General features: G+C 48.2%; 5 protein-coding genes across 5 annotated transcripts; 1 reads left to right on the forward strand and 4 right to left on the reverse strand.

Moving 5' to 3' along the window:
- Positions 1-2,395: 2,395 nt before the first annotated feature.
- PHYSODRAFT_509868 (hypothetical protein) lies at positions 2,396-2,839 on the reverse strand (the record flags this gene model as incomplete). Its single annotated transcript, XM_009530786.1, has 1 exon — positions 2,396-2,839. The coding sequence occupies one exon, from the start codon at positions 2,837-2,839 to the stop codon at positions 2,396-2,398; it is 444 nt and encodes a 147-aa protein (XP_009529081.1).
- Positions 2,840-3,910: 1,071 nt separating this feature from the next.
- On the reverse strand, positions 3,911-4,552 carry PHYSODRAFT_505873 (hypothetical protein; the record flags this gene model as incomplete). The annotated part of the gene is made up of 1 exon (XM_009530787.1): positions 3,911-4,552. The coding sequence occupies one exon, from the start codon at positions 4,550-4,552 to the stop codon at positions 3,911-3,913; it is 642 nt and encodes a 213-aa protein (XP_009529082.1).
- Positions 4,553-7,914: 3,362 nt separating this feature from the next.
- Positions 7,915-9,353, forward strand: PHYSODRAFT_333601 (hypothetical protein; the record flags this gene model as incomplete). The annotated part of the gene is made up of 2 exons (XM_009530788.1): positions 7,915-7,968; positions 9,168-9,353. The coding sequence occupies 2 exons, from the start codon at positions 7,915-7,917 to the stop codon at positions 9,351-9,353; spliced, it is 240 nt and encodes a 79-aa protein (XP_009529083.1).
- A 1,580-nt stretch (positions 9,354-10,933) lies between these two features.
- Positions 10,934-11,557, reverse strand: PHYSODRAFT_286297 (hypothetical protein; the record flags this gene model as incomplete). The annotated part of the gene is made up of 1 exon (XM_009530789.1): positions 10,934-11,557. One exon carries the CDS (start codon positions 11,555-11,557, stop codon positions 10,934-10,936), a length of 624 nt encoding a protein of 207 aa, XP_009529084.1.
- Positions 11,558-12,458: 901 nt separating this feature from the next.
- On the reverse strand, positions 12,459-12,656 carry PHYSODRAFT_416065 (hypothetical protein; the record flags this gene model as incomplete). Its single annotated transcript, XM_009530790.1, has 1 exon — positions 12,459-12,656. A coding segment is annotated over one exon (198 nt), but the record flags the coding sequence as incomplete, so codon positions are not given.
- Positions 12,657-13,275: the final 619 nt, after the last annotated feature.

Genomic DNA, 13,275 nt, shown 5'->3' on the forward strand with positions numbered 1-13,275 from the left:
CACGCCTTGAGCGATCAGACCGAGCGCCTTCATGTCGTTGAGCATCCAGGCCTGTCGGGTCCTTCACCACTTGGACGTGCGCCAGCAGCCCCTTCCTCGCGAGCGTCATACGCATCGCGAACACCCAGTGGAAGTAATTGTCACTTCCCAAGATGACTTCGGCCTTCTTGCTGGACGTCGTCATGTCGGTCGTCGGGAGGGCTTGAGCTTGTTGCGGCTGTTAACCTGTTGGTTTGTAGCTTGTGGTTGAGGGGGCAAATTCCGAAGTGAGATTAAATGTTATCGTCTCTCAAACTACTCTCTAGTCTTCCCCTCCTGCTTTCCTTCTTGTTCTCCTTGTGCTCGTTGGTGCCTCTCATCAGAGGATTACTCCCGGTTTCCGCTTGACTTGATCTCAGTATATATGGGTCTCCCTGACCAGTCATTGGTGTACCCAGAGCCCGGCTGCCACCGGCTCTCCTGTTGCCGTCGGATCCTCCGAGTCATCGGCGGATGTGTCCACACGTTCTCCTCGTCCATGTGCATCTATTGGCGGCGCTCCCGAAGACTCATGAACAAATGTCATACTTAAATAAGTCTCAACGACTTCTTGTTCAAACACAATGCTCCGTGTTAGCACCATTGTTACCGCTGGCGCGTCCATACCATCCACGCATTTACCTAGCGTAGTTACTCGTTTGCCTCCACACAGTATGTCGCCAAGCCGAACCCTTCTGAATGTTTATACAACGAAACGCTGGTCCAGCTGGCGGATCCATGCTCATCGCCCTCCTGTCCAACCTAGCCAGATCCAAAAAGCATTAGAACCAACGCCAATATCACGCTCGACTGTGTGAGCCCAGTGACCCACCTCACTTGCCTGCCGCCCTGCAAATATCGAAATGAAGGCAAGTTCTGTTTGGCGGTGGTCCTTTTATAAAAAGAGGTGACACTTCAACATGGTCAAAAATAATTGAGCTTTCGTTGAATAAGGCATGGTAAAGATTTTTGGGGGTTATGGTTCAGCGAAGTCATGTACCGTCTCCTTACCGGTAGAAAACGGTGTTGGGAGCACGGTACTGCGTTTCCTGCCCCTAACGATAGTTTAAGTTCAAATTTTTCATGGGGATTTTTTCTTACGAACTTCAAACTAAGGCGAGCCAGTATAGTGTCGTTATCTGTAGAGTACAGTGTCCTGTCTTCACCGAAGTCTCAGTGATATGCGAGATGTAGCACAAGGGGAAGCTTGAGCATCGTACACGTACACGGATGCCCGCTGCATGGACTCTCCGCCCTTGACTTTTTATCCAAGCCGCGTGGAGATCAGGCACGCAGTTCTGCATACTTATCTCCTGGGAAAAAAACAATGAGGACGAGGCTTGTTTTGCCGGTCGTTAAGTCCACAACGTCGAACGAGTTCACTGCTCGAAATCAGAGTACCGGGCCGAGCCAAGCAACCGTAGATTATTAATGGGGTCGTATACTGATCGGGTCGGGGGATTTGGTCGGGCTTTCCTGTACACAATTGTAGTGTTGTAGAACGATCAAACACTGTCAAGAGATGCCTCAGAGAGACCGTTTGCAACCGCAGCGAAGCGGAGGTCTGCAATGGTCGGCGCGTGGGCCGGAGTAGGTATGTCTAAGTAGGAGCTACTAACTTTTTACCGACGCCTTGCCCGCCATGAGCGAAGCGAAATTGGCGGTGCAAACGAGGAGCTCACCCAGGCGAAGCCCGACCAAATCGACCGGCCCGATCAGTATACGACCCCATAAAAAGTCTATCCAAGCAGCGACCAGAGTAGATGAGATGTCCAGTACTGAGAACAGCATTATCATCTGGGCCCTGTTTGATCTCGACATACATCTCTTTGAACGAGATATCTAGTTAACCGTTTTACTTTTGCACATTTGGATCCTTTCGGGATGGATGACTAACTTCCGAATTAACCCGCGGGTTCTTCCTTACAGAGATCGTTTCCTTCTCAGCTGCAGCTTGTTGCGTAGACTGTATACATGTGGTAGGCTGCTCACTTGCTGACAGTGAACAGAGTTTTGAATTTCAGCGTTTAGGATCAAACCATCTATCAATTTTAAGACAATAGCTGGAAACTCGCAACAAGTGGTACAACTTGCAAACAAATTAACCCAATTCTGCTTAGCTCGAGCACTTCTGCGTTCTACGAGCTCGGAATTCATGGTTCGCCAACATGTAGACCTGAGGCGGACTTTAGTGGCACACGGTTGCATCTGAAGCAGTTCAATCGATCAACCGCAAGAAAATCATGGCAAACTAAAACAAAAAAAAGGTAAACAGCACAGTAAAACGTGAAAGAAAAGAATAGTTCTTACTAGTTTTACCACTCGGTGCAGTCTGATAATACGCTAAGGCACGTCACACAGAACTTCTCACTCTCCCTCAAACATCGATCGGGGCCTTGCGAAACGTCAGCAAGATAGCACTGTAGCTCTTCTGCAGCTGCTCGGTGTCCTCTACACTCTCCGTGTCGGTGTCGTCCTCGCTCAGCTCCTCTTTCACCTCCTCAACTTCCTCCTCCATGCAGTCGAGCGGCAGCTGCTTGAAGGCTTGGCCCTTGGCGGACAGCACGGGTCTGTTGCCGGCCTTGTACTTGTTGGCTCGGTAGGGCCACTTGAAGCCGTAGCGCTTGCAGTTGCGCTTGACCGTGATGACCGACACCTTCAGACACTTGGCCGCCTCCTTCTGGGACATGTGGAAGTACTGCGAGAGGAACTCGTACGTGAGGTCGAACTTGCGTCGGCTCTTGCGCTGCTTCTTGTCGTTGGAGGTGGCACTGGGGGGCACGCGCTTGTGCGTGGCATTGGGGCAGAAGACGGCGGTCATTGTTGCGGGTTTAGGGACTTGGGTGGAAGTGAGCAAGTTGGGGAGTGATTGAGTGTGCTATGCATGAGCTTGTTGCTAGGAGTCTCACTACTACTCTTATCGCAAGTTTGAGGGGCAGCCAAGGCAAGAGACTCCTGACGGGAGTTGATGGTGCCATCACGGGGTCAAGTCGAGGCTGATATAACGGAGCCACTTTAGCGCGTCGGGATCACCCGGCTCCACTTGCGAAAGTTTACTCGCCTGTGTTAATCGGCAGGAGGCGGAGTGAGTGGGACCCGCTGGGCACGCCAGGCTCAGGAGACCAGCGGGTCTTCGGACGGCAATTTTGAACTTACGTCTCTTCTCAGCCAGATTGGGTCCATCCACTTTCGGAGCCCACCCATTTGAGGTGGTAACGCGGCAACGTGGGACCGTAGCTCGCTTGATGCAACGTGACTGCGATACGGGATCTCATGGGTACACTTGCTCGCCGCGAATCGGCGACAGTGTGGGGATGGTAATGTTAATCTGTTTCTTTTACGAATAAACAACGATGAATTGTTTAATGACGGAAGCAATAAGCTGCACACACGTTCTTGAAAATTCTAACGTAGCACGTGAACCAGTATCATACGCATCATATCCCTCCTTCAAACTTCCGATTCGCTCTCTGCCTTACGAAACATTATTCAGTCAGGTTTTCGGGCATGGGAATTTGCAGTCTGGCCAGGCATTGGCTAGTTGTGGGTTAACGTTTATAGGATAGTGCGGCTAATTTATCCTAGGATAACGTCGAAATGAGGTGACCGTATAAAATGAAATTAGGATTGGAATACTAACTTTGGTCAGGATATGGCTAAACTTTTCTTCTCGTTAGAGGTTAAGTTTGGCATATAATACATATCTTAACGAAGAATTCTTCATTAACATCGCAATGTTCCGTCGTAATTATCCTTTATGAGCAGTTTGGTACTGTAGGAATTGAGGCCAAGCTAGTGACTATACTTATCCTGGTGGTTCTCTTGAGTTTGGATACTCTCCGCAAAAAGCCTTCTCACATCAGGATATTTCAGCTCAACATTGCTTTGCACCTCATCTCTCAACGCCTTGTAGGAATGAATCCACAAACAGTACTGCAGCCCAGCCTGTACCAACTACTAACAGAAAAAAGACCGCTGCGGAAATAGCAGTAATCATGGTCGCCCCTACTACGCCGTCGATAACCTCCAGTGTGCTGAGTTTAGCGGGATCGTTGCCCGCAGCGGATCGAAGCTTGTTAATGCCCTCCTTGGTGACCTTGACGTTGTTCTGCTCCAACACAGCAGATAACTTCGCAACTTGAGGGTCCCTGGCCAACTTTTTCATTGATTCCGGGTTGCTCAGCGCCTTGACAAGAGTCGGATTGTCCTTCACGGCTGTCTCCAGCTTTTTCACAATGGGCATCTTCTCCAACGTTTTGACTATTTCGGAACTCTGGCGTGTACTCCCGACCTTGTTGCTGAGACCAGAGTTCTTCTTAAAAATTGCTTTGAATCTCGTGGCAATTGAAGTCATGACCCCTCTCTCCTCGAGCTCCGAATTCGCCAACTCCCCAGCCTTGAAGTCGATTTTGTCCGTGAGTACGCGATGGCTGCTCGTGTGGGAGACACTGGACTCACCCTCGGTCGCCGCAACAGGATTAACATTGGCAGCAAGCACAACCAGCAGCAGTAGAATTAGGCGAGTCAGGTGCATGCTTCTCCCGTATCGACTTCTCCGCTTTGGTGTGTTTTCCGCAATGGGGATGTGGATTCAATTCCGAGATGGACTCAGGCGGACTCGCAAGTAAGCGACATGTATGCCGTCCCACGCCATCGGACGTAATGGTCCATTACTAATGGTCACTGACTCGAAGTCAAGCAATTTCCATAATCCAGTACATATGTACTGGATTATCTAAAATCTCTGGCAAATTAGAAGTACTGTAAACAGTTCACATTAAGTTCGCTCAAGCGAACTTACCACACTGGTGGTAACATGCATCCTCAGGAACCACTGCCAAGCGTGGCCACAGAAAAAGATTTACAGAGGTGCCAGTCCCAAAGGCCTTCAGGATTGGCTACCGGAAGGCATCGCTTTCAGAGTACGTGCTTTTCGTTGAGTTAGCGCCGAGACAGAAGGGTTGTAAGGCTAACATAAGCGAATCTAAAGTCCATTATAAGGGTTATGATTGACGCCGTTAGAGTTATTCATAGCATTAATAACTAACTCCGTGCAGTACCGCAAGCGAACGACTTACAAAAATAGCTAAGTGTCGTTTTTGCTTCTTTATATTATGATCGTTTACCTGACTGACTGGAGGTGCTGTGCTTCGAGCACCAGGCTTCTCAAGCACACAAACATCGGGTGCAGGTCAAGTGGGATCCGTTCTCGGCTGAACGACTCTACGTCGACTAAAAACAGCTTTAGTTAGGACAAGCCCAAACTTCACAGGAACACTCGACATAAAAAAACTAGCTGCAAGTACAAAAACAATCGGCTACAATGTGTCGAATCCGATATTTATACGAACGTGGAACATATCGAGCCTTTATGGTTTGTGGAACCACTCGTAGAGCGTAGCTATGTGATAGTGAGGACAAGTGTATCCTATTTGTTCCAGGTTTTTGGTAAGCTTAAATCATTTAATGTTGACCGATTTGCTCTAGGTTCATGGCCTCTGTAAAGTTGGCGTTGCGAAAGTTTTACATATCGTAATGTGTAAAACTGCTGCTCTGTGGTATTGCTTTGCCAGGCTTACAAAACACGATCGATAATACTGCATAACTAGACCCCTCTGTTATGTATGTCACTAGAAGGTGAAATCGCGGCGAATTTTACCACTTGCATCCGCCAGCACCATTCATGAACACACCTATTACTACAATATTTACCGTTCATAGGACAATCCATACAGCAATTATTGCCCTCTAATGTATTGTTCTTTTTGTTGAAAGGTTCAGGTGGCAACTACAGTATACCCGATTCATTCCGTACTTAGCCATCTACTGTTTTTGAGCTCCTTTGAGCACCCTCGAACTTTTAAGTGTTCATATGTACTGGATTATGGAAATTGCTCCTCGAAGTCACAACGGAACTCCTCCGAATCTGTAGCCGTGGTCAGCAGAGTATGTATGATAGCGTCAGCGGTTTGGGACCCAGGTCTACTTACATGTACGCATGTATTGTGGCTTTCATCCGTTTTGGCAAATCGGGTGGTCCAAGATCCGATATATCGGGCCCGATTTGCTGGAGGGCTCCGATTTAGCAGGAGGGGCTGGGAAGCAAACTATATCTGGCCCGATTTGGTCTGGGGGCTGAAAAACACACAGCCTTAGGGGTAGGTCCACCATATTAGAAGGCTGTAGTGAGCGGTTGCGAGGAGCGAAGCCGTAGCAAACCCGCGCGGGGTGCCCGCGAAGCAGGGCCGCGCGGTATTTGCGGAGGCGGGCCCAGCAACGAGCATTCCAGCGAGCGGACCCATTGCCGCAACTCGGAGTTAGTTTTTCTACTGCGGGGGTCTGGGGGATGCACCCCCAGAATGCTTTTATCAGAAGGTCCCTGATTTGCTGTGTGTATTTCACGCGTTCTCGCTTGGAATGCCTCCCCTCTGAGCCATATGCTACTAACTCAGGCCAGATATAGCTAAATTGGACTAACCGATCATGTAGGAGCTCCATTTTATATAAATCGGACTCCGAGATAGCACGTCAAATCGGGCGGCAAAATATTTGAAAACCACAATAGTTGTTAAAGTTGTATATGATCTAACCTCAGTTGCCACTGGTATTGTTGCATTGCTTTATCCGATACTACAGGACGAACTGAGATGGGCAAAGGTACTGATGTAAAAATCCAGGATACCTTTGCTTGGCTAAAAGTACTAAGCTGTGCAGTTTGAAAATTGGCGCCCTTTTGATTGTCTGTGCGATCTTCTCTGTATTTACGATTTCACTTTCACATTTGCACACTACCCGCTAAGCCCTCTAGGAGTAGTACAAAGTAGAGCTACTTACCGCACTGATGTGGTGCGAACACGCTTGGTCGAAGGTCAGCGCTGAAACAACTCAGTACTCGGGTTTGATTAACTAAGCAAGCGTCAAATCCCGTCTAAGATAAACTAATTCAGTACAGCCTTTTCTCTGGTAACACTGAGATCACTTTATAAATCTGGAGTCCTTATATATATATCAGGCGTTCGGTATTCAGGCAGAGTTCTGTAAAAGCAAATTGCCCTCAGATCCGTGCCTACAACGGCACAACCGTGCTAAAGACAGTGCGCAGCACCGGCCATTGAGACTCGCAGCGAGCGCGTTAAAGCTCTTGGTTCGGCGCCTTGGCCCTACTACTGGCTGGTCGACATTTACTCAACCTTTTACTCAAAGCCTCCTCCGTTGGCAAACTTGTGCAAAAATTTGATCTGCGTAAAAAATGGAGCAATTTGCTCAGCACTACTCAAACCGGTGGAGCTGCACAAAACTAAAACTATAATTAAATATTGACAGAAAAGGGGTAAAATTTAGTTTTACTCACGACCGGTGGAGATGCTCTAAGGATCTGTAGGCGTAATAGGTAGTCTGGATATTGTCGAACGGACATGATATTCACGTTAATAAATCGTTCATAATGCATTTTCAACCAATTTTTAATCCATACTTAATACTGGGATAGGAAGCAACGTTAGTGCTGCTATCGCAGACCAAACAGGATTATATCCGTGGTACGTCGGTGACCCCTCTTGACCTAACTGGTACATTGTCCTGAAACCGGCGTGACCCCGGTGCCGCACTGGGCCCTCCAAAAGGTTTATATGCGTGGGCAAGCTGAACTGGTAGAAAACCCATTACACCGGTACGGCCGCGGTGCCGCACTGGCCCTCTATATGCGTGGGCAGATTGAACCGGTATGAGTCAGTAGCATACATCAAATAGTAGGAGTGAAGTAAAGTGAATAATTGAAGCGGACGAACTGCTGCATAAGCATACAAAGGTAAATATTTTCATTTTCTACAAGCTACAAACAGATCTCGAGCAAGGTTCGTTTTATCACTGTGTATAAGCACTATCTACAGTTTTGAGATGGATTACCGGGCAGACGCTGCGGCTGCGAAGCAGGCGCAGGAGATGCCCGTGGTTCGTAAAAAAAAACTCATAATAATAGAAAGCGATTATACCAAAAACCTCCTATCCCAGCCTTCGTGGAGCCCTAGTTAAGTTGGCATGAAGGAGCAAAAGCTAGAACTCTGTTTTCCCCACAAATCTTCAACGCGAGACTTCCCTACGTATATGGATGGGTACTTATTTAACCATGCACTATGAAAAAAACGTACAGAATCTGAAACTTCGTGGTTGATTACCGTATATGAGATCTCCTACTTCAGACCCCTGATTATTGAAGTTGTAGCGTCGTACATTGTTTTTGTTCATTTTTAGCCCCTTTCGTGCAAAATATGGCCATATTCTTTTTCTACGGTATTAATTAGGAGATCTCTCTGAAGTAGGAGATCTCATATACGGTACACTGCCTACGGTAATTAGTCTGTGTGCGGAAATAGTCTATGTTCGAAAATAGTATTGGTCAGACTATTTATTGTACTGGTCAAATTGTAGAATTCATAATTAGTCTGACCACTTCAACTTCAAAAAAATTTGTCATGCGGGTAAGGGTGCAAGGCTCTAATCACCACGACTGACCCATTACACCTTTTTCTCCTTTGCAAGTTTTGTTGTTGTTTGTGGTTCAAAATCCAGGGAAAAAGTTTTTCCTCCAGCTTGCTGCATACGCGGTGAAAGCCGTCAACCTTTAAAAGGACAAAAATGGCATGTCCTATGCGCGCAAGGCGATGATTCGATGTGGACTTTCACTTGGAATCGATGGTACCTGGTCGGTTGGCCAGCTCTACCCGCATCTTCAAGATATTATCGCGAAACACCGCGAGCACTTCGAAGGTAAGTCGGTCGATGAAAACTCCGAGTAAGACTTTCGTGTGTGTGTTGCTTCATAAGTAGTCTTAGCAAAAATATAGTCTAAGTCAGACTATTTATTGTCTAAGAGCAATGAACCATTCAATCAAAAATAGTCTAGGTCAGACTAATTACCGTAGGCTATCGCATCAAATCATTGACTCAATTTGCATTCACCAGCCCATGATACCAAGTCAACGATTTCTTCCGCGATAGCACGAGGTCCTTCTCCAACTCCGCGAAGTGCCGACAACAAGGTGTGGTCCTCATTGAGGACCACACCTTGGAATGAGGACTCCTCATTCCTCATTCTCGAATTCGCGTTCCAAAACCACAAGAGAAGAAAAAGCGCCGCCAGAACCATGCAGCTCGTTAAAGGACTCGCCATCGTCGCCATTGCCGTCATGATGTGCTTTGCTCCCACGACCGCCACGGCCAGCGTTGACGTCAAGGAGAACTCGCCAGAGAAGCGCAAGCTCTACTACGTGCGCACGCCGATCACCAAGAGTCCATACAACCGCTACATTCCTCCTCCCCCGACCCCCAAGCCCTAAGGCACTTTGACCAGCGGAACTTGTAAGCTCGTCGACTGAAAGCAAGGGAAGTGATATCGCACAGAAAATCGTTGGGGGTAGCAGTAATCCATTGTGTATAAACTTGATGTTGAGCGTGCCTCTTTGAGCTGCAAATACCAGTTGCTCCAAACACCACTACGTCGAAGTACCAGTTTTGTTTTGCTAAAAATGTTTGTTAGTGCGTACCTAGAAGTTAGTTTGGCAGTCATGATCGTGGAAATAAATGGATTTCTTTGTTCATCTAAAGCTCACTCCTGCATAAAGGCAAAGACTGGTCGGTACATGAACTCACGTTTCCTTACTAGGCGGCTCTTCTTGAAATGTTCTTGTATCGCTCGCAATGAATGCGTGTGACGTAGGCTTCGTCTGTGACGTCTATTTTCGCTACGTAGGATACGGCGCGTACACGTAGTGAGCAAGCGTATGTGCTTGTTGTACGGTGGAATTTTTCAAACATGTTTGAAAAATGGGGATGTGCATTAAATGTACACCCCCGTTGGCTCCTAGCTTGTTTTGGCAGATAAACCACGCGGTGGAACTCTTCCTTGTACTTTAACATATCCACTGTAAGACCGCACAAGTTACTTTATTAATTTCATTATTTGTCCTTAGTAGCAAAAAGAAACAGTGACGTATGAACAAGAACTTCAAAACATTATGGTGTACTTCAAAGTACTCCAAGTACAAAAAATTTCAGTGATCCACGATGGCGAACGCTGGCGGCTACAAGGAGAGCGACAATGCATACTGTAGCTGAATATATCCCACGAGATCCGCGAGCTCTTCCATCGTGCGCTTCAAGGTGCACGAGATCGAGCTCGAGGCGCGACTCAAGTGCATCATCCTCGAGTATATCCCTGAAGTGAGGTGTGTGGACACCTCTACCTACTATCCGTTCTAGGCGATTGGCTACGACGCGCTAAACAGTGGTGATGTTGGCCAGATAGGGCCCTCACGCTGAAGTATGGCACCGAAACATTTCTGATCAAGTTAGGGAACGAACTGCGCGAGCGTGGCATCATCTAGTCGGCCGAAGGTTCTCTGTGAAGGCGACCATATCCAGTCGGAGTGGCAACAGGGAGAGCAGAACGCCATTGAGAGACACGTCAACAAACAAGTGTAAGTATAAATGCAACAACTGCGAGAATGAAAGCGTGCCGCTAGTGATATTAGGCGCTGCTGTGTTCAGTGCAAGTATCCTGGGGCGATTAACCATGGCGTGCAAACAAAACACAACATCATATTTCCTTCTTAGCTCCACATTCATTTTTATTAAAGCCTCAACTTTCAGAGCTTCTTCGGGCCGGAGGCCTGAGGTGTTGTAATATTCGGGTGTCGAAAAAATTAGCGGTATGATTTCGAGGACGGCAGCAACATTACATCAAGTTCGCGGTCATATTTTTTTAAAGAAAAATCTGTAAAAGAAAAGCAATAACACAATCAAGGTGGGGAAATTGGGATGGACCTACGTAGTAGTTGGCCAGAAGTATTATGCCGGTTTAGCGTCTTCAATCAAGGTCTCTTGTTCATTTCCCTAGCATGTTACGTAGTGACCTGAACTAGTTGCCATTTGCAACGACCGCGACAAGCCCCAAGATTAAAGCCACAAACAGAATATAGGCAATGGTATCCAGCACGAGCCATCTCCCAACCTGCCGAGCCACCTCAATAATCTCAAGTTTGCTGAGTCTGGTGGCGTCGTCGCCCACAACATTTCGAAGCTGGTTGATGTCCTTCTGGGTGACCTTGAATTTGTTCTGCTCCAGCATCGTCGACACTCGTGCGATTTCAGGATTGTTCTCCAATCTCTCGATGGCTCTAGGATCCTTGCTCAGCTTCTCGACGAAGTTCGGGTTCCTCTCCACGACGTTGTCCAGCTTGTTCACGATGGGCATTCTCTCCACAGCCGTGAACACGGCCGAATCCTTGCCCGCGCCACTGAACTTGGTGCCGAGACCAGGGATTTTCCCGAAGAGACCTTTAAGTCTCGCAACAGCTGAGGGCATGAACACTTTCTCCTCCTTCTCTCCTTTGATCGATGGTAGCTCTTCATTTTCGGGGGTGACCTTGCTTGTGAGAATGCGGTGGTTGCGTGTGTTGGGTAGATCCTTGGTGGCAACAGCGGCATTGGTGTTGACGACAAAAGCCGTCAGGAGCAGGAGAAGCAGGTGGTTTGTCGGCATGCTTTACGTGTGTACTCCGACGTGTTTTCCGCTCTGGGAAGTGCTGGCTCCGAGCCGAATTCGAAATGGACTCACCAACCCGTCGAGTACCGACGGCGAATCGAGTCGAAACGAGATGGTGACAGTGTGCATCCCCGTCAACCACTGCTACAAGACATGGGATAAAAGAACTGCGGTGCGATCTGGCCCTCCGTACACGTCAACAGCGGGTCTCAGGTACGGATAGGGGTTTCGTATCCTAGGAGTTGTAAGTTAATGTGCCAGTCGTGGAGCATTTGATCGTAGAATTAGCGGCTCAAACTTCTTCTACGGCGCGGATGAGAGCAGTTTGTTTACAGTATAATGTTTCTGCATGTACAAGTCAATGCTGTGGATGAGTGACAACGTGCTTGACTTTATTTGAGCTCATTTCGCTCATCGTACAGTATGGAGTTGGTATTTTTGCGTACGGTATTTTCGTGCATGTACTTGTGCTGTGTACCGGGAACGATTCTCGCTGAACCAATCATCGCTCATAAACTTTCGTAACGGAAAGTGTGAATAACATCGCTTTTTCATAACGCAAAAGTGTGTAGACTACACAGTACTTACATGTACAACGACACGAAGCATTACTCGTGGCATAACGCAATTCGGGATGACTGTAATCCCCATAAACACTTGATTGAACAGTGATTGATTCTCGATTGTGTTCGTAAGAGAGCAGTCGGAAGTTCCGACTCGGAACGCCCGCCTAACACTGGGATGAACCAATGTTGGTGGAGATCAGAAACTACAGTATTATACCATTGCAACCATCAAGCAGCTTTTGATTTAAAAATTGAGAATCCAACAACAGCTTGTCTTCTTCTCTTTATACGCCGATACGTTCCATCTCGGGAATCCGAGAAACACTGCGACAGAAGAGCACCTGGGCCGCCACTTCGATATCCAGACGAGCTTTCTTCTCCCGCATCAATTGGCCGTAGTTAGTGAAGGCCTCTTGGAACGGTGTGGACACGGCACTAATACAGAGATACTTCTTGGCAAGGCGGGCCAGCGATGGGAACAACCGCTGGTACCGACTCCACCACTCCAGCGGGTCGTGCTCAGACTCGTCCGTGGCGGGCAACGATGGTGAATCCAGATACTGCTGCACCTGCGTCTTGAGCTTGTCCAGCTCGGTAGCTGGTTCGTCCAGCGGGAAGAACTCGTGTAGAAGCGCTGCTGTCTTCTTGTTGGCGAGAGAGGCACTTCCTGCTGGGGCTGAGGAGTCTTTGCCGTTCTGATCCTGCTTCTTGTGCTCCTCGGTCTGGTCTTCTTCCGTTGCAGGAACGTGCTGCGCTTGGCCATCATCATCAACACTGTCGTCCTTGTCATTCACCCCAAGCAGCAGGTAGAGCGATTCAACGAGTCCCTCCTTCTCCGACGGAGGGAGAAACGGCAGCGACTTGAACCGCGGATCCAGTAAACACGACAAGTATGGGGACGACGGGGCTTGGCCTGACGAGCAGAGGTCCATATTGAGGTTGTTGACGATTGTATGCCTCACCGTCGCGACCAGCGGGTCTGTCACCCACGTCCCGGCATCAGCTAGATGCTTCTTCAGCGAGTGCAGCAGCGGATACACGATCGACAAGCCCGGATAAGCCAGCGGAGACACGTGAACCAATCCCTCAATAGGGTCCAGTAGCCGCGCGAGTTGCTTTAGCGATGCCCACTCCTCAGATGACAACTCG

Source organism: Phytophthora sojae (genome assembly GCF_000149755.1).
Source record: "Phytophthora sojae unplaced genomic scaffold PHYSOscaffold_5, whole genome shotgun sequence".
In the NCBI taxonomy this organism is placed as follows: Eukaryota; Oomycota; class Peronosporomycetes; order Peronosporales; family Peronosporaceae; genus Phytophthora; species Phytophthora sojae.